The sequence below is a fragment of the Maylandia zebra genome, linkage group LG14 (assembly GCF_041146795.1).
Source record: "Maylandia zebra isolate NMK-2024a linkage group LG14, Mzebra_GT3a, whole genome shotgun sequence".
Taxonomy (NCBI): Eukaryota; Metazoa; Chordata; class Actinopteri; order Cichliformes; family Cichlidae; genus Maylandia; species Maylandia zebra.
In genome coordinates, this window is record NC_135180.1 from 15389135 (window position 1) to 15416631 (window position 27497).

At 41.3% G+C, this 27497-nt stretch overlaps 1 protein-coding gene across 2 annotated transcripts; it reads left to right on the forward strand.

The window, feature by feature from the left end:
- On the forward strand, positions 1 to 27497 carry LOC106675977 (low-density lipoprotein receptor-related protein 1). Of its 2 annotated transcripts, XM_076892283.1 has the most exons (4): positions 2 to 870; positions 13726 to 13905; positions 25308 to 25452; positions 26553 to 27497. In XM_076892283.1, the coding sequence occupies exons 3-4, from the start codon at positions 25333 to 25335 to the stop codon at positions 26688 to 26690; spliced, it is 258 nt and encodes an 85-aa protein (XP_076748398.1). In that variant the 5' UTR covers positions 2 to 870; positions 13726 to 13905; positions 25308 to 25332; the 3' UTR covers positions 26691 to 27497. The 2 variants fall into 2 exon arrangements, with proteins under 2 accessions (XP_076748399.1, XP_076748398.1); XM_076892284.1 differs by lacking the exon at positions 13726 to 13905 and having other exon boundaries at positions 1 to 870.

Sequence of the window (27497 nt, forward strand, 5' to 3'; positions counted from 1 at the left end):
ATCCTGCCCCGAGGCGCGACCGGCTGCCGCCTCTGCTCCTTTAAGGCAATGAGGAATTAAAGCGTCTGCAGGGGCAGGGGAGAGGGTTATTCTGTGTAATGCTCAGAGAGTCAGTGTGGTGCGATTAGAGAGCGGCAGCGGGGAAGATGCGCTTGCTCGCCTCTTGCTGGACGCACAGAGGCGATGAAGATGATCTGACTTTGGAGTCTGAGCAAAAAACCTGCTTTTCATTCTTCTGCCACCGCCCTCTCTCTTCTCTTTGCTTCTTTTCTCTTTTAGTTGTTTTAATTTTGTAACATTTTATTTATTCATTTATTTTTACCTTCAAGGATGATCCGTCTTCCAGTGTTTTATTCAGGAAACCTGAAACCGGACATTTTTCTTTTAAAGATTTAGTTTAACCATTTTTTCTAAATTTTAATTTTTGTTTGTTTCTTTCTTGTTTTCGGATTTAATTTCTTTTCCCAGGATCCGCTCTAACCCGGCTCTGACTCAGCATCACACACACACCTGGGCTTCACCCCTTCAGCATCCTTTTGAATAACAGGGACAAGCAGCAAGACGCGGAGCACAGGAAGGAGAGTCTGAGCAGAGCTCTCCCCAAGAAAATCACAGAGGCGCATTTATGCTCCGAGACATCCCAGAAACCAAATCAGTGTAACAAAAAAGTACGAAGGAGATATTAAAAGTAGAGACTTGGACCGGTTTGCTTCAAGACAGTGGCAAATGTTTAACCTTAGCCCAAGCGCACAGAAGAGAAACCCAGGGAGGCACCGGTCAGAGGAAGAAGAGAAAGCATAGCTTGGGGGGATTGAACGGAGCAGGGCATGTGGATATTGGCTTTTATCTTTTCCCAGAGCATCTTGAATGGTAAGTTGCACCTGCTCATATTTTTATTATTATTATTATTATTGCTCATCACATACTGCAGAAGGCAAATCACTGGTAGACAGCTAAGTGACTGAGGAGGGAGGATGGAGGTCACCTGTGACCCACATGAAATGGATTTTATATGCTTGTCAAAAGGCTGACACCCCTGATAGAGGGGGAGAGACGGGCGAGGCATGAATTGCGTTTTAAATCCTTCAAGCTCTCCTACAAACCATTAGACCCATATCTGGCCTTCAGATATACACCCTGAACCAGGAGAAATAAAACGGCTATACCATGTTGTTAGTGTGCCTGTAGTCAGTCTGTTTAATTGCAATAGTTGGATATTATGTCAAGTTTGAATAGTTTTTCATTTGAATCATATTAATAATATTTGTTTTTATTTTATACCAAATGATACTTATTTTTTCCTGTCACAACCTTGTTTCACTGTGGCCCTTAGTAATAAGTGACGTCTTTGATATAATGGACATTTGGTTTAACCCTTTCCCCATCCCCCACAGAGAGCATATTTTTCAAGTTCAAATGGCCTAAATTGACACTAAAGCATCAAAATAGGCCAGTTTATACAAAGATCCTTAAAGGCAGTCATTCGTATTTGCATTTTAACGTTTTGGGGTTTGTTTGTTTTTAATTAAAAAAATTAAATTATATTTCTGGCTTGAGCAGGGTGTTCGCAGCACCTGCAAAACGAGTTTTGTTACAAATGAGAGCTCAGCTTTTTGTTTATTTACCTTAAAATGTAGTTAGCAGAGAGAAAGCGTGCACCATTAGTACAAAATGTACTAATGATTGAGATAAGCTCAATCTGAATTGATTTTCGTGTTACTTTCTGCTGTACTTGAGTTTCCATAGCAACGTGGTCAGGTTCCCTCGGCCTCCTAGGGCAAGTGTAATTGTTGTCTCTTTCTTCCAGCAAACTTTCCTTTCCTTTCCTTTCCTTTGCTTTCCTTTCCTTCGTCTTTTGTCTCTGAAAAATGGAAACATACTGTAGATAAAATGGTTCTTGGGTTTCTTTTTTGCAGCTGGCTGAGACAGAATATTTGTATTAATAGTAGCACAGTACCGCCATCCAGCCAAAAAAATTCCATGTTCTCTGAAAGGGAGCTTTGGAAATTGCTTAACAATGTAACATTTAAGTTTATCCAACTACTCTGACTGAGAAATCTCATATATATTGAGAGGCAGTAGCTATGTTTCCCCATATAAGGCCAGTGCATAAATTATTATAATGCCCCTAAGACCAAAGTCCCAAACACCGGTCTATTCAAATATTGTTTTTATCCATCCAACTGTCTAAAACTCAAAGATGTGCACTTTACTTTAAGGTTTAATTTAAGAAGCAATAAAGAATCTGCACAACCGAGAAAGTCTAAGTGTCAAGATCGTTTGCAGTCGCTTGTCATGCGTTTTGATAAATGATGCATCGGTTATCAAAACAGATGAATTTCTCTTAATTCACGGTTAATGAATTTCAGCTTTAAATGGGTTCAAAAGGTAAGTGTTTTATTATTTCCTTTGCTTTATGATTTATTGCTGTATCTATAAGGCTTGTCAGTGATTTACAGCTCTTTGCTCCTGTTGTCCCCTGACTGATTACCATAATATAAGAGCTTTATTTTCAAAAGAAGCTCAGATATAATCAGTGAAAATGGCCGTGACTGAACCTTTGCAGAGTTTAGATTAAAAGAACAAAATGTGTTCACGCACAAATTTTGAAGACGGAGACAGACAAAGGAAGCGAGGAGGAAAAGGAAAAAAAAAGAGTAGCATAATCCTAAACTGAGTTTGCTGCACATCATCTGATAGATGCATCTTTAAAAAATAAATTAGATATCAGAGCTCTCTGTGAGAGTCCAGTGATACACTGCTATGCACATAACGAGGCCTTCACAGCTGTTTGGAGTCTAATGGCTCAAAGAGGCCTTGCCTCCTCAGCAAGAAGATATGGAATGCATCTCGGGGCATTTGATTGCTGCTGATCGAGAAACATTTACATTATGGCTTTTAGGACATTATCGAAGAAAAATGGTCCAAAAGCTGATGGAGCTGAGGTCAGCACTCTGACTGTTTTTACAGTATATTAGAAAGTGCCTGAGGGAGGCACAAAAAGTCTGGATGTCTCCGCAAAACATGCTCACCGATATCTAGGTTAAAAAAGGTGTATATGCTAATTAATACACATTTCCCCCAGGGACGGTGGGGAGGCCATGCAGACAATCAGAAATTGCCGTCATAGGCTAGAGTTGAGCCGAGAGCTTTATGAGGAAATAAACCTTCCAAATATTTGCATACAGCAAATAGCTGGAGCCTCGTGTCGTATGTTTCCAACAGCGCTGCCGCTACGAGGCATCAGTCATGAGCTGGGGCTCAGTCTGAGAAGCTAAGTGGACAATCAGTGTTTATCCAGTGGCATATGTTAATTGGCTTGTTAGGCGGAGGCAGCGCCTTGTCTAATCATGTGCTTTAATGCAAATCCAGTTCGCGCAAAGTTCAGCCTTCTATTGTTTTAGCAGCCATATTCCATTAAATCCAAAGGTGTGCACGCCTGTGGTTTACGGTACAGCCAGCTGTACAATACAAAATGGCTGTGCCTATATGCGAACAGCCTTCTGGTTCAATGCTCGTTTTGTTTACTTTCCCATTCCTGCTCTTCTCTCCTCCCTCCATCTTCCTCTGTTAAAACAAGTGGAAAAAAATGAAAAAGGGGAGACATGTTTTTGTGCATGCCTGGCGGACAGATAGGCGCTGCATAACTAGCAGTTTCCTCTGAAGTAGAGAGAAATCTATTTGCTTGTAGAAGCTGCTTGCATAATCCTTTAGTTACACTTGCCAGCTGTGAGCAAAGATATGGCGCTGTGGGATTTGGCATGAATATCATTGGGAGGACAAAAAAATGAAACTGATAAGTGTTTGTGCATAGGGTCCTTTGCATAATCCAGGATAACCCATAATCTGAGTTTCCCAAATAGATGTAGCGAGAAACCATTAATGAGAGCATATTGTTTGAAAAGAGAGCACATTTAAAGATAATGTGCACATTTCAAAAACTCTGAAATCAGAGATTAGGTTTAATTTGCTTTTGATTATTGGAAATTTTCTTAAACCAATAAATTTTGAATATTCTACTCAAGAAAAAAAATTAAAATAAAAGAAGGAAGGTGTTGTCAAAGCCATAATCTGTGAGCCACGTATACAGTGCAGTCTGGTCTTTTTCTGGGTAACACCCTCATGAACACATTGTGGCCAAGCTAAAACACCTCGTCTCCCTTTTTCTCTCTTTGCTCCATATCCTTGTTTCCTTCTGTCTCGGTCAACAGTGTGCACTGCAATAAAGAAAAAACACATCACTCAACAGCTTTCAATACATCTGTCCAACCTCTTAGGGTATTTGTTTGCTCAGACTCCGCTGCCCCGGCACCTGCATTTTATACTTCTCTCTGCGTTATCGGACTGTAATAGACAGCTGCTGAAAGCTGGTGTGAAATATCTGTATGCTACAGTGTGCAGACCCTGATTCGCAGAGGCCTATAATATCTAAATAATGGGATGAAACACTCTCGGGTATGAAATGTTTACATATTTTTCCCCTTTACTGGCATAATTTGTGAAAATCACTTGATGTACCGCCTAAAATTTAGAGCCACCATATCTGTAGCGGCTCAATCTGACGATGAATAAGCAACAAGTAACAGGATGTAAATAATATTTTGCCTCCAAGTTAATAATTGCTCAATTTAACAGGGAGAGTCCTTTGGTGCAATATGGTGTAGCTTTGTTTCTTCACAGCATCAGCACTGTAGACGCCTAAAATGAATCAAAAATGATCACTAATGTGCTTTAAGCCGTCTAAACCACAGCGCAGCTTAAAGTTATAAAGATGAAACTGGTTTAGCTTTTTTCATGATATCTGTTGATTTCAAAAAATGTATTATTGTCAAATTAGTTAACGTTAGCAGCATTTGTCTTACTGCATACAATAAAGTGTACATTTAAATAGAAAGAATCCACCTATGAAGATGGCCTCAGTTTTCACAGTTTCTGCAACATGGCTCCCACTGTTTTGTCTTCACTGTGTGTTTATAGTCTGTCTCTCATTCCCATGTAACATTAACATTTCATTATCCAGAGGAAACAATAGAAATATACAAAAGGAAAAAATAATGGAAGTCTCCGCATCCAGAAAGGTTAAAATATTGATGGGGTTGCAGGTAAATGACTCAAAATCTGAGCGAGAGGATGAAAATGTGGGCTATAAGGAGAGCGAGCAAGGCGAAGAGGGGAAGACATCACTTGTAAAGCTGGGCTCTGAGGGGGCTTGGGCGCATAATCAATGAAGTGAAGTGTGTGTGTGTTGTATCTGTGGCGTCAAGTCGGCTTCACAGAAGCCAATCCTATTTTTACAGGGTAGACAGGTCTGTTGCTATGCTCTTTGAGAAGGTCTCCCGCAGCTTGGAAAAAGACACAGATTCAATTGATTATTGATGATTTGATCCATTATACACTCAAAGGAACGTGTTGACACCAGCAGAAATAGACTCTGTACTTATTCATTTCTTTTTAGGGAGAGGTGTGAATGCAGGGAAGACACATGCTGTCTAGAAAAAGGTGAGCATGACGAGCTCGTTTTAACTATTTATTAAGTATTTCATTATTTACTTCTAAAACTCTCAGCTAAAGCGTGTAACCGGTTCAGTTATCGGTTTAAAATGTTTCGATAAAAGTGAAATAAAATCATGTGATTGGATTTTGGTTGAAAGCACAACATTAAAAGGTCGATATCAGAGTGTCATTGTAAGCTTTGACTCAAAGAAAAGATGTTTGTCTGTCTCTCTTTGTGGTAAACATGTAGCTAAACTGATGCTTAAGTGATTAAACATACTGTACAGGCGGGATTATTGTTCACAAACAAGTCACTCAGATTGCCTCCTGTGTGTTTTTTTTTTCTATTTTATGTCATCTTGTCCAGATGTCATCTATTAGACATCAGATTAGGAAGAGTGGTGTTGGATTAGCCAATCCGGAGCCAGAATCATCTTAGATTAGATTATAGTATATGGACATTTGGGTCGCTGCAGTGGCTCTGCTCAGCCAAAATAACATTAAGTCAGTGTTACACTGCTAGACACTACACAGACTGTAATCAGCAGACGAGCAGAAGGAGGATGACGGCATTACACAGAAGGATATAAAAAACAAAAAAATCCTGCTTTTTTACAACTCAATTACAGTTTGCCAAAAGCTGCCCAACTTCACCAGAAAAAAAAATCAACACTGTTCTTTTCATAAGGGGGTTAAAACGGCAGATGCCCACATAGCCTCTTGTGGTTGCGTGAACAATTGCATGTAAAATCTTAGAATTTTCCAGATGGTTAGTTGTGTGGCCACCGCCACGCCTTATCAGGAAACCCATACAAATGTTAGACAAGCTTCTGGTGTGTGATTTAGTTTGTGGAAGGTGCTTAAATGTAATAATAATATTGATAATACTAAATAAAACTGCCTTTAAATAACAGCTACAAACAGGACGTGAACCCAAGACTCGTGTGCTTCTACATCCAGTAAATGTGAACTCTTTGTATTACCTCACCTGACTCCTAAAGGCTTCCTGGCACAGAGTCTTTTTCACCATCTGTCTCACAGAGGCACTAGACCAACAAATCTGCCCACCCTCACGTCCCGTATGTCATTTTAAGATTCATCAGCACTAGTGGCATTTTGTTGTTGAGGGATATGAGGATGTATTATGGAAAAGTCTACAACAATAGCTTTCCTAACAGGAGGTGTCCTCAGACTGCAGAAAGCCCAGAAATCTGAGCGTGTGCAAAGAAGGTGATCAGGCCTTCAGTACAGACAGCCCTGCTAATAATAATGGTTATTTATGGTTATTTATTTATTCGTTGGCAAGTAAAATCGACGAGCTCTCAGCACTGGTACGGAGTCAGAGGGAATACCGAGAGTGTAGCCTGATGTGTTTCACCGAATCATGGCTGCACCAGGTCATTCCCGATGAGAATGCTTCCGTGGAAGGCTTCCACACTGTTCGGGCGGACAGGGACAGCATCGCTAGCGGTAAGCGTAAAGGAGGTGGGCTTGCTGTTTTAGTTAACAACCGGTGGTGTAACCCTGCCAACATAACAATCAAAGAAAGGATTTGTTGCCCGGACACTGAACTGTGTGCTGTTGGACTCAGGCCGTATTATTTACCCAGGGAATTCTCTCACGTCATCTTGGTGGCTGTTTATGTTCCCCCCTCTGCTAACCCCACAGCTGCATGTGACACTATCCACTCTGCCATAGCTCGGCTACAGACTCAGCACCCGAGTGCCTTTATTGTGATCTCGGGTGACTTCAACCATGTATCACTGGACAATACACTACCAACATTCAAACAATATGTGGACTGTCCCACCAGGGGAGAGAAAACTTTAGACTTACTGTATGCTAACGTCAAGGATGCATACAGCTCCTCCTCCCTCCCCCCACTTGGTAGGTCAGATCATAACCTGATTCACCTCACCCCCCGCTATGTGCCAATTGTGAGGAGGGAACCTGTGACCACCAGGACTGTTAGGAGGTGGTCAGAGGAGGCAATAGCGGAACTACAGGGCTGTTTCGAGGTGACCGACTGGGAAACACTCTGTGAGCCTCACGCCGAGGACATCAATGGGCTTACTGAGTGTATCACAGACTACATAACTTTCTGCACCGACTCCATTGTTCCAGCTCAGACTGTTCATTGTTACCCAAATAACAAGCCGTGGGTGACTAAGGACATCAAAGCCCTCCTCAACAACAAGAAGAGGGCTTTCAGAGGGGGCAACAAAGAGGAGGTGAGGAAGGTCCAGGTGTTACTAAAGGACAAGATCAGAGAGGCTAAGGACAATTACAGGAGGAAGCTGGAGTGGAAACTCCAGCAGAACAGCATGAGAGAGGTGTGGAGGGGCATGAAGACCATCACTGGATTCAGGCCAACCAACAGCAGGGGAGCTGAGGGAGGTGAGAATAGAGCCGACGAGTTGAATCTGTTTTTCAATAGATTCGACACCACAGTGTCTGTTCCCACCCCCACAACCTCACCTGCAGTCAGCCTGGAATCCAGAGCCACACCACTGTGCCAGCCTCTCTCTTCACATGTTGCCTCCTGTGAGATTCCTGACACCCCTCCCCCACCCATCACCTTCACTCAATACCAGGTTGAGATGCAAATGAGGAGACTTCACTCAGGCAAGTCTGCTGGACCAGACGGAGTGAGTCCCCTTGTCCTCAAGGCCTGTGCCCCCCAGCTGTGTGGAGTCTTTCATAAACTGTTTATGCTGAGTCTGAGTCTGCAGAGGGTCCCGGTGATGTGGAAGACATCATGCCTCGTCCCTGTACCAAAGACGCCTCGTCCCAGTGGCCCCCAGGATTACAGGCCCGTGGCACTGACCTCCCACATCATGAAGACCCTGGAAAGGCTCATCCTGGGCCAGCTGCGACCCATAGTAAGACCACATCTGGATCCCCTTCAGTTCGCTTATCAGCCTCGTCTCGGAACAGAGGACGCCATCATCTACCTGCTCAATCGTGTCTACACCCATCTGGACCAGCCGGCGAGCACTGTGAGGGTCATGTTTTTTTACTTTTCCAGTGCTTTCAACACCATCAGGCCGACCCTCCTGGGTGATAAGTTAGCAGCGATGCAGGTGGATGCTTCTCTGGTGTCCTGGATTGTTGATTACCTGACAGGAAGACCACAATATGTACGTCTCCCACAGTGTGTGTCTGACAAGGTGATTAGCAACACAGGGGCACCACAGGGGACTGTCCTCTCCCCCTTCCTCTTCACCCTCTACACCACAGACTTCAGCCACTGCACAGAGACCTGCCATCTTCAGAAGTTTTCTGATGACTCTGCGGTGGTTGGATGCATCAGCAGGGATGATGAGACAGAGTACCGGGCTGTGGTCGACTCCTTTGTCACGTGGTGTGAGCAGAATCATCTGCAGCTCAACGTGGCAAAGACCAAGGAACTGATCGTGGACTTCAGGAAGACCAGGAAACACTTGACCCCTGTTTCAATCCAGGGGGTCAGTGTTGACATTGTGGAGGACTATAAATACCTTGGAGTACACATTGACAATAAACTGGACTGGGCTAAAAACACCACAGCACTTTACAGGAAGGGCCAGAGTCGTCTCTATTTTTTGAGGCGACTGAGGTCCTTCAACATCTGCCAGAAAATGCTGAGGATTTTCTATGAGTCTGTGGTGGCCAGTGCGATCCTCTATGCTGTTGCATGCTGAGGGAGCAGGCTGAGGGTCGCAGATGCCAACAGACTTAATAAACTGATCCGTAAGGCCAGCAATGTTGTGGGGATGGAGCTGGACTCCCTCAAGGTGGTGTCGGAGAGGCGGATGCTGTCCAAGATAAAGACAATGTTGGATAACACCTCCCACCCACTCCATGACATGCTGGTCAGTCACAGGAGCTCGTTCAGTGAGAGACTGAGATTACCGAAAAGCACCACTGAACGACACAGGAAATCATTCCTGCCTGTGGCCATCTCCCTGTACAACGCATCCACTTAACACACTGTTTGCTGCTACAACTACACATGTTTCTTTTCCAAATATTTATTTATAAGTGACTTATGTATGTATGTATGTATGTATATGTATATATTGTACTATTCTTAGTTAGCGTATTGTCTGTCTTGTCTTAATGTTGGTTTAAAATGGAGCACTGTAACAAAAAATAATTTCCCCCAGGGATCAATAAAGTATTCTGATTCTGATTCTGATTATTTTCTCCTCCTCCTCCTCTCCCGCTTTCTCTTTTCTCAGTGTTTGTGCCCAGGCCTCCTGGCAGATAGATGTGCAGAGATTACACCTTCTAATTGGTGCTAGCGGCTGTGGGACAGTGTGGTTCACTGTAGTTTAGTGCTGTGTAGACTGGTTTTTATGTAGTGTGGATTTGTAGTAATGATGATAATGACTTCAGAATGGCAAATTTGCTGTTTAACAGAAAACTGCACTAAAGCATGTAAAGTAATGAGATCACAATAGGCTAAACAAAAGTGTGCATTTTTTCCATTAGCAGATTTTTGTTCTTTATTATTATTATTGTTAACTTTCGTAAGTGCTGGTAATGACTGAGTAGATCATGACCTTTATTATTGATTAAATCATGGTTCAAAATATTAGTAGAAGTGGACTGACATTCCAGTCTTATTTAACATGAACAATTTGCATAAATAAGTATGAAACAGTTTTTCTCTGTTTCACAGACTATCATCTACCATTGATCATTTCTTAGGTATTTATTGTTTCTTGTTTGCATTACATGCAGTTTGTGCCAAACCTGTTATTATATCCTTCTGGCTAATTTATTACAGAAGCTCTAAAAGGAAGCAAAATTCATTTGATACTCTACTACCTGGAAAATGTAGTTACAGCATATCACTTTTCTGAGGGGTTAAAGTTTCTCTAAAGCAGGATGAGACAATGTTTCAAAGGAGCTATAGTGGTAGTTTTGTTAGCTTGTATTTTATAGCCATCTTTTGGTTTCTGCAAACACATATTGAGGTTTGACACTTTGTCTATACTTTGGAAGTGAATCAGGCTGCACAAATTACCTGACACAACTCACATGATGAATGATAAAGTTGTTAATTTGTGATATAATTGGAGATGACACTGACCTGGCTATGGGACGGCAATGCTATCTCACTCCTTTGAATCTGAGGCTTTTTGTGTCACTCACAAAGTGCGGAGAAGTGATAGATAACGATCTCACAATGAAACAGGAAGTGTTGCTTTTCTATTAGCTGCACATTTCGCAGTGTATTCATCTGCAGGAACACGACATCCACACGCACATACATATGCATGCTCTATGTCTGCCATATGCCATTTATGAACACAGGCTCTGTGTGACGCCTCTCCCTGTGCAAGTGTATCTGTGTAAGTATGTGATTCTGGTTGCATTTGTCACTCTTTTTTCCTGGGGTGTGTGTGTGTCAGGTCTGATTAAAGTTAACCCCTGTGAGGCGGCTGGTGCACCCCTCCTCTGTCTCTCCTTCTGCTCTCCCTCCACTCCTCCGTCCCTCTATCACTCCATCCCTGGTCTCCTTCCTCCTGGCAGTCTGACAGCACAGGAGAATATGCTCCCTCAAGGTCTCACCCTCCCTTTCTGGCTCCCGCGGGTGCCGTTTCCGTGGAAACAGTGTCAGAGTTGACTGGGTGGGTGCAGATAGATGGCTGCCCTTTATCGGACTACACCACTGGTCCATTAAACGCTACCAGGCAGGACCTGTGCACACACACGCACCCCTCTGTTCTCACCCTGAATGGACCGTTCCACCTGACACGCGTGAATATTAGTCGGCCCAGGCAGAGTGTGTGTGTGTGTGGTTGTGTGTGTGTTTGTGCTTTCTTTGTCAGTGTGGATATTGAATGTCTGTGCTTATTACTGCCTATGTGCAGCCTGTGCATGTATGTGTGTGACTGACTGGCAAAATCTCTCATTGAACTGGACGTATTTGGGGAGAATTTCTGTGCAAGTGTCTTCCTTCCTCTCTGTCCTTGGGAAAGAAACAAAATGGAGACTGTTTTTTTTTCCCTTGCTTTGTCTCCCTCCACTCGAAATGATGTAGCAAAGACAGCCAGATCCCTCCACAGCTAGCTTTAGTGAGAGTGAATGCGACCGCTCCGTTTAAACAACTGTATTATTGCACTCTCATAAACATGACTGGAGTAATTGACTGTTAAATTATTTAAATGCAGACAGTTGCAGTTTGTGTTGAGACCACACATCAGCAGGGAGCAACGTGGACAAGCCAACACAGATGCAAAATTTCTTAATTTAAAAAGGAGTTGATGGAAAACACCTGGCTCTTTGGATCTGGCTGGAACATCAAAATATACATATTACATGAATTAAAACCTATCATGTATCATTCAATCTCCTTTTGTTCCCACATTGGTGTTTTTACTCTTCTACAGTTGATACTCTACACCTTATACAGCTACGATAAACCAGCCTCGAACCAAATGCAGCTGTAGGCTCATGAGTAAAAACCTCCAAATGAAAATATGTCTCAGTTTGCACATGCTTAAAGCCAATGAGCCCTTACTGGAAAGAAACATTTGCAACAACCTTAAATGATCTGAAAACGTTTAATATCGAAAACATGTCATTTGTAGAAAATTATTTTACTATTTTGCACACCCGTTGGAAATGGGGTTCCCAGGCACTAATCTGAGAACCACTGACCTGACCAGTTGCATTGCACCAACTGCATATGAAGTCTTGACTCAACCATGTTTTTGCCATATTTGAGTGGCAACATATTAGAAAACCTTAACAGGGACGCAGCTTATCAGTACATAACATCCCCCACCGCACCCCTCCCGACACAGTATTAAAGTAATTACCTCATGCCAGATCCCGACTGAGTTTAGTAGCATGTGATAATCCATGTAGGCGGCATATGGGAGGAGGGGAATTAGAAGTCCAGAAGAAAATAAAGAAATTAAAGCATCCTGGTGGCTTTCTGCAGACCTGTAGGAGGGAACACTCAGCTTCTCCATGTCACTCCAAGGGTGGGTTTGTGCATGCATGTTTGGGAACGTTTGAGAAGGAGTGACATGATTTGTAACTGTGTTAAGATATTTTTACATCTGAAGAGGGGTGTTGCATGCCAAGTAATTGCGTACCAGACAGATGGTGTAATTAATTACTAGGGGTGCAACGATACACAAAATTCACGGTTCGGTTCGGTTCGATACTTTGGTGTCACGGTTCGATATTTTTTCGATACAAAAAAAATGTTCATGCCTTTTTAATTTGTCATTTATTAAGATTATAAATATATATTTTAACTCAAAAGTACAGTTTTTAAATTTAACCCTAACCCTTGTGCGTGTTTTTTATTTTGACAGCGAATGCGCACCTGCGGACCACTTATGTGCAGCCCTGGTTATTTAGCTCGTCATATTGCAGCTACAGAAATTCTTTTGTCCATGAAACCATAAAGCTGCACTTTCTTTTTGCCTTATAGTCTGATTTGTCATAACTTTTCCGTTTTGTGGTAAGCTTTTCTTTGGCTGTCACTTCTTCACCCTGACCTGTCTTATTTGGCTCAGCAGAACTAAAATATATATCCTGCTGCTTTTACACACGCACTCACATAAGCTCAGCGATGCTCTGCGCGATCAACCTCTCACATGTTTAAGCTTGCTGCGGGAGATTTCACTTGTCATGTTTGCATAGTAAGCTAACGATTAATAAGACGATGTCAGAGGAATTGGTGCGCAAATTATCATCACTCACAGATCAGTGCTGTCGCTCTCTATACACAGTTCGCACGATTGTGTTAAGAGATTTTTCTACATTATACAATATAACCAAATCTCTATAATACAATATAATCAAGTGTGCCTTATATTTTGTGTGTTCATATATTTTCACATAACCAAGCTTATTGTTAAGGAGAACATAATGCATTCCTTACCTCAGTGTGTGATGTCAGATAAGCATGATATACTTCTGCATCGTTATTTTCAGTGTATGTGTGCAAGGTCAGATAAGCTGAGATAATGCCTGACCTCTCCCTTTTCTGTTAAAAGAGGAAGTACTATGTAACCAGTTTTACCCTATAAATAAAGAACCAAGCCTGCGCTCAGTGTGTGTGTCTACTCAGAGGCATTCACCCGTGCGCACGTTTTCTAATACTCTCTGGGTCGGTCTGCAGTGTCTTGTATTTTCTTGCTTGTGTTTGAACAAATGTCAACCCCTGACATTTAATTGGTCCTTCGAGCCGGATAACTGACTGTTATTTTTAACGTCTAGTTTTCCACAGACGGTGTTCATCGGATCCTGACGTCTTGACGCCTGCGCTGGAAAAAATCTGTGCACAGTAAACAAGAAAAACCGGGAGCGTGAATTCGATCTCCGGTCAGCGTCTTATACAGGCCTTCATGGCTCCAGGACCCGATGAGTGCCGGATTCAAAACGCAGCGCCACAGTAAGGTGAATATGAAACACTGCATTCCATCAAGCGCTAAAATACGTTGATATTGAGATTTTCCTTTAAAATAGTGTGTAAACCTGGTTAGCGCCGACAGATCTCAGTCCAGAAGGGACTTAGAGACAAACAGGCAAGAGCGAAATTCTAGAAATCGCTGTTAAAAGTTCCGGTTGCTCTGGGAAGCAGCTGTAACGGAACGAGTTCCGGTCGCTCTGGGAGTGGCTGCAACGGAACAGGTAGAAGGTGTTACATAAAAATACGGAAAATCTCAATAAAAATTATAAAAACGCGCTCTTATTGTGTTAAAAAGAGGAGTGAGTTGTCATTTACGACCCAATACGTGGTCGAACCGCTCCTAAAGTTGTTTTCCTGTGTACACTCACGAACTGGTTGGACTGGGAAATCGGTTGTGCGTCATCACGTAAAATCAATAACCGCTCTCTCGAATAGCGGGAAAGTAGAAGCCTGTTATTGATAACCGTCCCACTCCTTCGTACCAGTGAAGGTGTCACAGTTCTGACGTAATTAGTTCAAAATGGGTAATTCTAAAACTAAAGTAAAATTAACAGCAGATGAAGAGTGGTTAGAAAAAAACTGTTCAAATGCAGGAATAATCAGTGCAAAAAGGTGGAGAAATCCACATAAAATATATTGTCCAGCCTGGCAAGGCAAATACACCCCTGACTCAATAAATGCTTTAAAAGCCGCTTTGCAAAAAGAGCTATATGTGGAAAAAAGTCAGAAGAAAAAAGAAGAACGTCTAGCAGAATGGCATCTTTTCAAAGTGATGATGACAGACGTAGAAGACGTGATGAATGACTAGTACGAGAGGAAGGAAGTGAAACAGATGAAGCGGAAGTTTATAATATAGAACAACTGCTGCTAGGGTCAGAAGCCAAACCAATAGTTGTAATATATGTGAACGGTGTGCCGTTAAAAATGTTTTGAGACACAGGAGCTTGTAAAACTGTTTTAACTGTAGAAGTCCCAAATGTAACATTCTCAAAAAACACTATAATTGTGAAATCAGCCTCAGGACATGTGACAAAACAGCATCTAACCGATCCCCTCTTTATGTCACATAGAGATAGTGGCCGTGGCTGCAAAAATCAGTGCATTTATGACCCATCATGCCCAGATTGTATGAAATAAATAAAAGGAAATCATTCACATGAAGACCTTTTCTATAAAAAAAAAAAAAAAAAAAGAGAGATGCATAAGGTAGATTAAGGCTGTGTCATTGTTCAGCCAAGGAAAGTATGTGAAAAGATAAATGTCTCCATCTTGGAAGTGGGTGAGACTGCAGCTCGTCCACAGTCCTTGATGGATACAAAATAAAATATAATAATAAACTACTTGGTTCGACATGCAACAGAGAGAATGAATGTGACTGAAGGTTGGATCTGAGATGAGGCAAACAGAAGACCAGTCTAAAAGTAGGCACAAACCTGTTCAGAGAAAAAGCAAATTTGTACAGATTGGATGAATTATAAATTATCTGTTTGCTGAGTAAGATGATCCTAACTATTAAATTGGCTCAGTAGTAGTATAGTGATATACACTAATAAAATATTGTAATATACTATTGTCATTATATAGACAGAAAAAGATGATAATAATTAATAAAAATATAATACTAATATTGACAAGAAGTATCCTAGCCAGTATGATGTGAGATGGACAATTGTTATGAAGTAGTCTGCATCAAGCTTAAGGTTTGCTCAAACTCAGTATAATGAAATATGAGATGAAGAAAATAAAAGCAATATCTAAACCAATTAGGTGCATAGAGGCACTTAACCTGTTTAAAAACCTGTCATTTATCCTAGATAAATATTACTGCGATACAGAGCACATCTATAATAACAACTAATAAGCCAAACCCTGTAGATAATAACTAAACCTACAGGATTATGAAGCTGAATTAAATGTGTGGACACCGCTAAGTTGATGAGCATGTTACACATTTTCTTTTATTTTTTATTTTTTTATTGGTTTTTTTAGAGCAGAGGCTGCATGCTATTAAAAGCCAACACATGCAGCTGTCTGTGAGCTCAGTTTCCCCTCACACTTCTGCTTTGTTTCTGGCAGCATTTTTCTTTGTCTTTTTGTGTCCTGACTCATGTATGTTTTTGTTTTGTTTGATTATTTTGTTGGTTTGGAAACAAATTTGTGCCAATACTTGTGGATTACGGTGACACATAGTGATTAGGCATATGATTTACAAGTGCCCAGTTTTTTTTTTTTTTTTTTTTTTTTTTTTTTTTAAACTTTTAATTGCAAAGCAGGGAAACAGCAGTCACCAGCATATACACACACAGGACAAAGATGCATCTACATGTATAGCAGGACGTGGGAGGCAGAAAGAGAAAGCCAACAGCAATATTAATAAACAATGAAAAAGGTTAACAATCGTCCCTTTGTTGCCAGGCTAAATCCCGTAAGCCCGATTTCAACCTCTGAGCAGAAGGAGTGTTCAGGTGGGCCAAAAAAGGGTCCCATATGCGATAGAAAAGGAAAGGTTTGTCCTTAAGTGCTGTAGAGAAGGCTTCCATTGGCATGATACATATCACAGACTGCAGCCACTGGTTGACAGATGGGGCCTTATCAGAAATCCACAGTACCATAATGCACTTTCGAGCGTAGTGTAGCAGTATGTGAAGGAGATCTTTGCTGCGAAAGCCGGCAGGTAGCTCATCGTTCAGTCCTAACAGGCAAGTCCTTGGACCCAGATGCAGTCGGCAATTAAATATAGTACATAGCTTGTCTATGAGTGATCTCCAAAACTGTAGAATAACAGGGCAGCTCCACAGACAATGAAAAAAGGAACCAACAGCAGACTGACATTTGTTACAGAGATTAGGCAAAGCTGGAAACATTATGTGTCTCTTCTCGGGTGTAATATAAAGCCTATTTATAAGTTTAAACTGCCTTTCCCAAATAGAATTAGATGCCAAGGCTTTAAAAGGACGACAACACAACTCATCCCAAGCTTCAGCATCTATAGTGCCTACGTCTGATTCCCATTGGCCCTTGATTTTGTTAGAGTTATCCATTCTAAGATCAGACAGAATGTTATAAATCTTTTTAGTGATACATTTTAGTTGGGTAGTTTTTACCATGAGTGATTCTATAGGAGAAAGACCGAACCCTCCATTCAAATCCTTCAATTTAGAAGTAATATAGTGCTTTACCTGAAAGTACTTCAAAAAATCCTTATTGGTCAGACCAAACTTGCTTTTCAGTTGATTAAAAGTAAGAAGAGAGTTCTCATGAACAAGATCTCCCACTGTATTAATCCCTTTTTGAGACCAGTCCGCCAAACCAGCCTGAAGACCAGGTAAGAAGTCAGGGTTTTCATGAATAGGAGTAAGAAGGGAGAAACAATTATAATATCCTTCCAGGCGCCTGACTTTGCGCCAAATAACGAGCATATTCTTTAGCACCATATTATCTTGTGTTAGAACTGTGGCTTTACCTGAGGAAATATATAGCAGGTTCCGCAACGGAATGCCCACAAATGCCCAGTTTTAGAACTGTGAGCTATGAGCAATGCAAAGTTTAGGAAAAAAAAAATATATATACAAAACAAAAAACTTCAAAGTTTGAAATATGTAAGATGTGTGAATTCTTTGAAAAACTAGAAGGTATCTAAAAATGCCTCAAGTGAAAATGAAATTCTCTAATGACACTCTGATAGTTAGGTCAGCATCAGGGCCAGAAGGCCTGTGAAACCACAATATCCTTTGAGTGCAGAAGCAAAGGAAGGAATTAGGCCAGTAATAGCAGACATGCAGAAAGCAGGTATTCTCGTGAAAACTAATAAAGCCACGTGTAATACACCAATTTTTCCAATAAAAAAGGCCAATACAGGAAAATATCGCCTAGTTCATGACCTATGAGCAATAAATGAGGTAACAGAGCAAATACCTCCAGTGGTTGCAAATCCACACACCATTTTAAATCAAGTAACACCAAAGGAACAATGGTTCTCGGTGATTGACCTCTCAAATGCATTTTTCTCTGTTCCTTTACACCAAGATTCACAGAATCTATTTGGATTTACTTTTGATAATGAAAAATACACGTACACCAGGCTACCACAAGGATTTCAAAACAGCCCAACGCTGTATGCAGAAGCTTTAAAGAAATCAATGTCATCCTGCTCCCTCCCTGCTCCAGGAAAATTTCTGCTATGTAGATGACATATTGATTACAGGTCATACACAAGATGACTGTAAAGAAAACACAATGACGGTTCTGCAACATCTAGCAGAACAAGGCCACAAAGTGTCACAACAAAAGTTACAATTGTGGAGCAACAAAGTGATCTACTTAGGAAATGTACTAACAGGCCAAGGCCGCACCCTACTAGAGAGCAGAAAGACAGCAGTGCAAAATGCACCAAAACCGATAACTAAACAGCAAATGATGAGTTATTTAGGTCTGTGCAATTTCTGTAGATGCTGGATTCCAGAGTATGCACTGCTGACCCAGCCACTACAGAACCTCATTTATGGTAAAGACCTAGCATTAAAAGACAAAATACAGTGGACCCCAGAAGCAGAAAAAGCTTTTATTGATTTAAAAATAGCATTGCAAACATGTACCGTCTTAGCATTACCAGACTATGAAAAACCTTTTATGCTCCATGTCGATGGTAGTGCAGGGTACATGAAGGCAGTGTTAACTCAAGCTTTTGGAGACAAACAGCGTCCATTAGCTTTCTACTCATGTAAACTTGACTCTGTAGCTGCCGGATTACCAACCTGTGTCCAGGCTTGCGCCGCAGCCGCAGAGGCGGTTAAAAAATGTGCAGACATTGTTCTGGGACATAAGTTGACCATCAAAGTCCCACATGCTATGACCGCCATTTTGTTACAAGCTAATCTATCTTTCCTTACACACACCAGACAATTGTCTTATGTGGGGATTTTACTTTCGCAATCACACATAACAATAGAGAAGTGTGGCCAGCTGAACCCGAGCACACTTTTGCCGACCCCTCTGGATGGAGAACAACATTGTTGCATTAAAAAATTAGAGGAAGACACAAAACCTCGCACTGATATACATAGTTCTCCAAATCCCAGTTTCAGTAATGTTTTTGTAGACGGCTCAGCGTCAAAAGACATTTTCGGTAGAAATTGTGTGGGTTACGCGGTCACAACTGTTGATACAGTGGTAGAGGCAAAAGCTCTCAGTTCCTCAAACTCTGCTCAGAGCGCAGAACTGACCGCGGTCATTAGAGCATGTACACTGTACAAAGGTCAAAGTGTTAATATTTACACAGACAGCCAATATGTCTATTCAGCAGTTCACCATTTTGCAAAAATATGGCAAAACAGAGGAATGACAACTTCCACAGGCAACCCAGTTCAACATGCAAACCTTCTAAAAAAAGCTATTAGAAGTGATAACGTTGCCAAAAGAATTAGCACTATGTAAATGTGCAGCTCATCAAAAGGATGACACAGAAATAACAAGAGGAAATAACTTTGCTGATAAAGCAGCCAAAGCAGCTGCAGAAAAACACATTGATGTTTTAACAACAGAAACCATAGATTTAATACCACTAGAGATACTAGCAGATGCACAGAAAACAGCATCACTGAGTGAACAAAAATCTTGGTTGAAAGATGGAGCAGAATTAAAAGACAATCTCATGATGTGCAATGGCAAACCAATCCTTCCAAAATCTTTGCATAAAACTGCCGCATTAGTGACACACTCGCAAACTCATGTGTCATCAGGAGGGATGATTCATATACTTAATAAACAATTCTACACAAAAAATTTTGAAAGTTCAGCAAAAGAGTTTATTAGAACATGCATGACTTGCCAAAAACACAATGCTCAGGGAAATTTACGACCAAAGCGAGGTCGTTTCCCTACACCGCCACACCCATTTCACACTATCCACATGGATTTTATAGAACTAAATGAATCTCAATCCTCCAAGTATGCACTTGTGATAATAGATGTATTTTCCAAGTGGCCAGAAATATACCCAGTGAAAAAAGCAGATGCAATTTCAGTAGCAAAATGTTTGTGCAACCATTTCATTCCGACATATGGCATTCCAAGCATAATACGGTCTGATAATGGCACACATTTTGTAAATGAAGTAATAAGTAAAGTCTCTGAAGCTTTAGGTTTCAGCATAAAGCATCACTGTGCATATCATCCACAAAGTGCAGGATTAGTCGAGAGAACTAACGGCACAATTAAACAGAGATTGAGAAAATGTATGGAAGAAACTAAAAAACCATGGCCTGAGTGTTTAAGCTTAGCTAAGCTATGGATGAGAATAACTCAAGGAGCAGGTGGTCTGACCCCATTTGAAGTCATACATGGCAGACCATTCCCTCTCCCAATAACCAGTGAGCCTATTAATAAGTCCATCACAGAAACAACGATGGCAGAATGGATGACAAAACAGTTTGAGAATAAAGAAGTGATATTAAGCAGTCAACTCCCGAGTGATCTATCTCCAGTCTCTTGCAGGTTGAACCCCGGTGATTGGATTCTGATTAAAGTCCTCCAGCGAAAAAACTGGAGTGCTCCGCGGTGGGAGGGTCCATTCCAGGTGTTGCTGACTACACCGACAGCTTGTAAGATAGCTGAAAGACCTTCGTGGATCCATCAAAGTCACGTGAAGAAAGTGTTTGCACCACAATAAGACGCCAGTTCCCCCGACTCCTAGGTGTTCCCTGGTGGAGGAAAGGGCTGTTTGGGTATATCCCGCCTTTTTGTCTTCTCGCCAGTGGTCTACTCACCTGGAGCCCGGGTGTGCCTGGTCGCCCTGAAGAACAAACACATAATAAAGAGTGACCCATCCCACCAAAGAGAAGAACCAATGACAACACCAGGGACGCCTGAAATAGAGGAAACCAGCCCAATGAATCCAGGAGAAGAAGAGCCACCAGCCCCAGCCCCAAAGCTGTTATGCTTAAGTGCTTGTCACTTTGAATGGAAACGGCTCATGTGTCGCCTATTCTGTCTGATGGCCGTCATCTTGATGATGATGCTCTTCTGGCTGATGCCCAGCGGAGCCCCCAGGACAGAACCAACTATTCCCCATCTCAAGAGGTGGACCCATGACAATTCCCATCTAACTGAAATGACTCAAGAGCACATTCACCCTTGGATGAACAATGCCTGGTACCGATACCTATACAATACAATAGAGACTTTAGACTATCGTTTTGGACTGTTTTTGAACGCTTCCACCCGCATTGACAAATCACAGAATGAAGAAATTGATGCAATCCGCATCACTGTCATGCAACACCGAGTAGCTTTAGACATTATTCTTGCAGAGAAAGGAGGTCTCTGCGTATTGTTTAACATGACATGTTGCACCTACATACCTGACAACATACACTCATTAAACATGACAAATGCTTTGAATGTTCTGAAACAACTGAGAGACGCTCAACAACAGGACTACGTAGCCGATAAGCAAGGCTGGTGGGACTGGTTGCTGAGCGGCTCCTGGAAATCTTTGCTGATTAAAGGCCTGTTGGCCCTCTGCAGTATGATGTTACTATTTTGCATTTTTGCTGCTTGTATTATTCCATGTCTGAGAAGTATGGTGATGAACATGTTTAACCGTACTTTAGGAAATTATGTCCTGATCCAGAGAAATGTTGAGGATCCCTTTCGCCAGTATGATATGCTGAACATGGAGGAAAGAGTGGAGAATCTCTACTCTTAATAGAGCTGTTGTTTAAATACTTCACTGAATGACATGCAAGTTGAAAATGTGATTTAACAAGTGACTATGCATTGATTTAAACCTGTGAAATATATTAACATCAGGAGGGAAATGTTAAGAGATTTTTCTACATTATACAATATAACCAAATCTCTATAATACAATATAATCAAGTGTGCCTTATATTTTGTGTGTTCATATATTTTCACATAACCAAGCTTATTGTTAAGGAGAACATAATGCATTCCTTACCTCAGTGTGTGATGTCAGATAAGCATGATATACTTCTGCATCGTTATTTTCAGTGTATGTGTGCAAGGTCAGATAAGCTGAGATAATGCCTGACCTCTCCCTTTTCTGTTAAAAGAGGAAGTACTATGTAACCAGTTTTACCCTATAAATAAAGAACCAAGCCTGCGCTCAGTGTGTGTGTCTACTCAGAGGCATTCACCCGTGCGCACGTTTTCTAATACTCTCTGAGTCGGTCTGCAGTGTCTTATATTTTCTTGCTTGTGTTTGAACAAATGTCAACCCCTGACAGATTGCAAATTGAAAGGAAATTCAAACACGATTTCAATATGTCACATATTGACGGTGGCTCACCGATGCCAATGACATAATTACCCAGCTACATTTCTGAAAGAATGCAAAAGCATTGACATATATTTTTCCTTCCTACAATAGCCTGACGGGCAGGGCAGAGATAGATTTTGGTAGCCTGACTGAAAAAAATCGCTAGCCCCGGGACGTCGGGCTAGCGATATTGCGAGCCCTGTATCTGATTGAGGAATCACTCATCTTTGGAAAAGAGAGTTTATTACAGAGAAATGTCTCTTTCCAAAATAAAAGCTATACTATCCGCTTCTTCTGGGCTATATTCTCAGCAGCATATTAAACATATAAGGAGAATCATGTGCTAACAGCTGTCTAAATGACTCGGCTAAAGTTAGTAGCATGCTTGCTTGTTTTTGTCTGCTTTCACTTGTCTTTGCACTAGGATGATGTCGGCGTAAATGTGCAGTCATATTCGTTGTGTTCCCACTAGTGCTTTCAGGTTAATCTCGTTGAAATGACGTTAACGCCACAACACGGCAAATCTCCGTTAATGAGCTACCGCCGATGCCCCGTGCATGGGGCTAGACGGCCAACACGTTAACGAGCTAACTGCGCTAACACACTAGTTCCCACCCATGTAATTGAGCATTGCGTGGCACATCCAACATACTGTTTTACTTTAGTCCATGACTCGCTTACCTTCAGGGTCATACGTCACATGAAAACCAAAATAATTCCAAACGCCAGATCTGAATGAGGGTGGGGGAAGTCCATGTTGCAAGGAGAGCTTAACTTCTGTCTCGCTAGCTTGCCCTGCGCTCTTCCTTCTGACTATGCTGTCTGTGTTGAGCGCTCAGTGGATCTGCACTCGACAGTGCAGCCTAGGCGGAGTAGTCGAACGCAGATTCACTGAGCGCTCAACACAGACAGCATCGTCAGAAGAAAAGTTGATAAAATAAATTACAAATGTTGTATTGTTCGATACATATGCGTACCGAACCGAAAGCACTGTATCGAACGGTTCAATATCGATACGAATATCGTTGCACCCCTATTAATTACATTATTGGAGACCGAGTGCGTGGCTGTATGCTGTGAAAAGAGTCATCATAATATCACAGAAAACCTCAGCGGTTTGATAATGAGATGATGAAAAAAATCAGCTCCATATTGTCAGAATCACATTCTAATGTGGATGACCTCCCCCACAGAGACTTTGTAAATTGATTGAACTGCCACAGAGCCCGTACTTTCGACAAATTCTCATCCAATTTCACCTCCTGTTTTTTTGGCACCGGGGTATCTTTTCCTAGTTGATTTGCATCAATAAACCTCAGTAAGCAAGGCATTGTAATGCCTAATTGGGCGGTAATGAGCTGTTGCATTATGCATAGTGCTGAGGTTCAAGCTTATTAGTTGCTTGGTTGCCCATAACATTTTCCTGTCTTCTCCGCGCTACTTCAGTGTTGCATGATTGTCAATGCAATCTCCCTTTTCTCTCTCACCTCCTTTTCTCCCTCTCTATTTCAGCCCTATATGTTCTCTCGGTCCCTCTCCCACTTCCCTCTCTCCGCTGTTCTAAAAATAGTCTCCTATTATCCAGGAGGCTTGGGCCATGTACAGTTAGGCAGCAATCAGCATGGCGGCCATGCACATAACGGTTCACAATAGCTGTCATTCCACTAACGCTAGCTAATATAATTCTCTGTGCATTACAGAACCCTGCTGGACCGAACAGAGGGTTATAGTCCGTGCTAATTAAAGGTCCTGTATTTTTCTAACGAGTTAATAGACAACCCCGCGGTTGAATAAAATCTCTAAACCGTTTTCCACAAAATACCTCACAAACATAGCTTTTTTCAGAGCTATCCTTTTGTGTCTTTACTTTAAATGCAGATGTGCTGCTGCTCACCATCATTTGTGTCCAGAGGAGAATGCAGTCAGTATTTAGGGTCCAGCTGCAGTGCTAGGAAGTTACTGCCACTTTTTTTTTCTTTTTCTTTTTTTTTTCTTTTTTCTTTTTTTTTTTTTTTTGCCTGTCCCATTTGGTTCTTTAGCCATCAGAATTGTTGTCTGAAGACCAACAAGGATACCCAATGGATTTACTTTGCCAAATGGATCGTCGTGGCATTGCCGTATTGGTCCATTTGGTCGATCTTTGTTTTTATTATTTATTATATTTTATTTTCAGATGTTACAGACGGGACAGACATGAGTGAGGGATAGGAAAGGGAGAAAGAAAGAGGAAGGAAAGGAAAAACAGAAGGGGAGAGGGACAGTGAGAAAGGGGGGGAGAAAAAAAATAAAAATCTCCTGGATCACCTGTTGAGAGAAAAATAGAAAACAAGCAAAAAAAAAAAAAAAAAAAAAAAGCAACATACTAAACACAACACCATCGCATTAATCTAGCTAAGTGTAAACAGCAGTAAATACTAAATATTCAATGTTGTTGTGCAGCACGTAGGACAGATGTGCTTCGAAGTAGTAGCCAAGAAAGGTGTAATTTAAGTCTACGAGCAGTGAACACCCGTGTGCATACCTGTGTGGATCAGCATGCTTGCATTCCAAAGGTTTCTCCATGTAACGATCTGCTAGGGAGTGTGGGGGGGCCACAGCCCCGTCCTCCAGGGTATGAAGCAGGTATGGAGGAGATCAATACCTCTCCTCCATACTCTGGAATAGCTCTGGTGATGCACGAGTAGTTGAACTTTTGACGTCCTCCCATTGTCCTCCATGCCTTTCCCTGTTTACATTTGTAAATATTAGGCTCAGGCAATGTGCTTGCAGAGTAAAATGTATAACTGTGCATCTCTGAAAAATGTTTATATGCTTGCAAACAGCCGAATATTTGCAATCTAATCCAGCATTCTCCGCGATGGACATGCTGCAGTATATTCGATAGGTTTGATCAAATGGCCTTTTGACACAAAAGCTCATTTGAAAACCTTTGATATATGTTGTCTTGTTCTTGTCAATTGTACATAGCCAGTGCTGAGTGAATTTATGATATGGGTTTATGATAAGACACCTTTTAGTCACTCTAGCTTTCTTCTGAGGTTAGCACATCAATTCTTTTAAACAAGGGTCTGAATCTGCTTCTAAGATAATTGTTGATCTGTTTCTCTGCAGTGCCAAGGGCTTCCAGCACCACCGAATGACCAACGGGGCCATGAATGTTGAGATTGGAAACCCTGCCTATAAGATCTATGAAGGAGATCCTGATGATGATGCTGGGGAACTTCTGGACTCCGACTTTGCTTTAGACCCAGACAAGGTAACAAAGCTTAAAAAAGCCATTTCATTACAAAATATCTGAAAATGCCTGGTAGTGGCTAACCATGCAGATATTTCCACATTTATGAGTCCTTTTGTGAGTTTTTTTTTTTTTTTAATGAATTGGTTTTGGTTGTGGAATCATTATAGACAGTAAATAGACCCTTCTTTGTGATCTAAAGAACACTGGATGAAAGTAGCTGGGTTTCTCAATATATTCCTGTCCTTTGGACGTCTAGTGAAAAACAGTTTTGTCTTGACTGATCTGTAATCACTTTTCTACATTTATATCCAGTTTTTTGCCATCGAGATCGCCACAGTCCAAATGCAAAAGCTTTAAAGCAAGACTTAGGAAACCAGTGGGTGTCATTATGGTATTTACTTCTGGCATCTGTAATGAATTTTGGAATGAATATTGTTAGAATTATGTGAATCATATACTTTAGTTCTGATGAGTGGCTCCATAGTCTCATGGTTTACACGTTATGGCTCGAGTGGTTTGTATACAGATCGATGCTTGGGCAAGATACTGAACCCTGAGTTACCTCTGTGTGTGTGAATGCATTCAGCAGATAAAAGCACAGTATGAAGGCACTATATAAATACCATTTCTTTTACATTCACCTAAGAAGTGAAAAAATCTCCAGTTTAATCCCAGCTGGAGACAAAAATCCCTTGGGGGTGTCAGGAACGGAAATCCACTGTGAGTAAGGGGAGCAGCTGAATAAAGCTTTTATGCTGGAGCCCTCATGGTCACTATATTCAAACACTTTTCACCACAATCATAAAACATCAAATGAGGAATTGTCCATAAAGTCCTGAGTGCTTAAAAAGAAGTTGCAAGTTCTTCACTGGAAATACACCTACTGGTTTGTTGGGGGCAGATGATTAGTGCCCAGACTTTCAGAAACAAATAACCAAACACAGAAAACATAACAAACCACAAATGTCTGCCAGGGTTTCAGCACTGAGCTGGGAAACATCTTGTTATTTATGCGAGCTGAGCCTATTTGAATAAGCAAAATACTGCTTCTTTCACAATATACCAAATCTTTTCATTTCTTTTGCCTGAGTCACTGAGAAATTTTCTTCACTCCGCAGCCCACCAACTTCACGAACCCAGTGTATGCCACCCTGTACATGGGTGCCCACAACAGCTGCAATTCTCTGGCGAGCACTGATGAAAAGAAGGAGCTCCTCTCCCAGGTTGATGAGGACATGAGCGACCCCCTGGCATAGACCTCGGCATGGACTGAACTCTGCCAACATTGCCCTGCCTCGCCCAACCTAGAGCCAGCGAGCTCTCTCATTTTATGCCTTTACCAACTGAAAAGAAAAGCAACGAAAAAACATAAAAACAAGAACACTGTATAAAATGTATAAAATGAAGAACTACTTTTTTTAAGTGATTGCAGTATTATATTTTGTTCTTTGACAAAAAGGAAAACAAATCCTCTGGTGACGGAAAAGAAACCATTTTATAGACATTTTATCCAGTTCTTTTTCATTTTGCTCACTTCCTCACAACTTCTCTCTCTCACACACACACACACACACACACCTTTCTCACGCATTCAGCCACTACCTCTGTGCAAATGTAAAAGATACAAATGGCAGTGGAACAATTTTAATTTTTTTATTTTTGTATAAATTGTGTAGGGGAAAAGAGAAAAAAAACATTTTTGTTCCATCCTAGAAAATGTTGCCAAGTCTTCGTTGTTCATGAAAGAGAGGAGATGCGTCAGTGCTCACCACGAATGCTTCCTGGATGCTGGTTCACATTTTGTGTATATGTATGTTTGCTACTGGAGGTCTTAGAGGGAAAGGCGAGGTGATGTTTAACTGCACGTGTATGCACAAGAGACTCGGCATCTGATCTGTTGTTGCAAAGAGCTACATTCAAGTGATTGTCTTTTACCTCCTTGCACAGACTAAAGTTACATATATATATATATATATTATAAATATATATATTTCCATATATATGAACCTATTAACAAAGTGTCTTGAAAATATACCCAGGAATACAAACATCAGTAACAAATA

Excerpts from the sequence above, each read along its gene's own strand:
- LOC106675977 (XM_076892284.1), top strand. The coding sequence starts at position 25,333 with ATGACCAACGGGGCCATGAATGTTGAGATTGGAAACCCTGCCTATAAG. Across the intron at positions 25,453-26,552 it reads TTGCTTTAGACCCAGACAAG|CCCACCAACTTCACGAACCC; the intron begins GTAACAAAGCTT and ends TTCACTCCGCAG.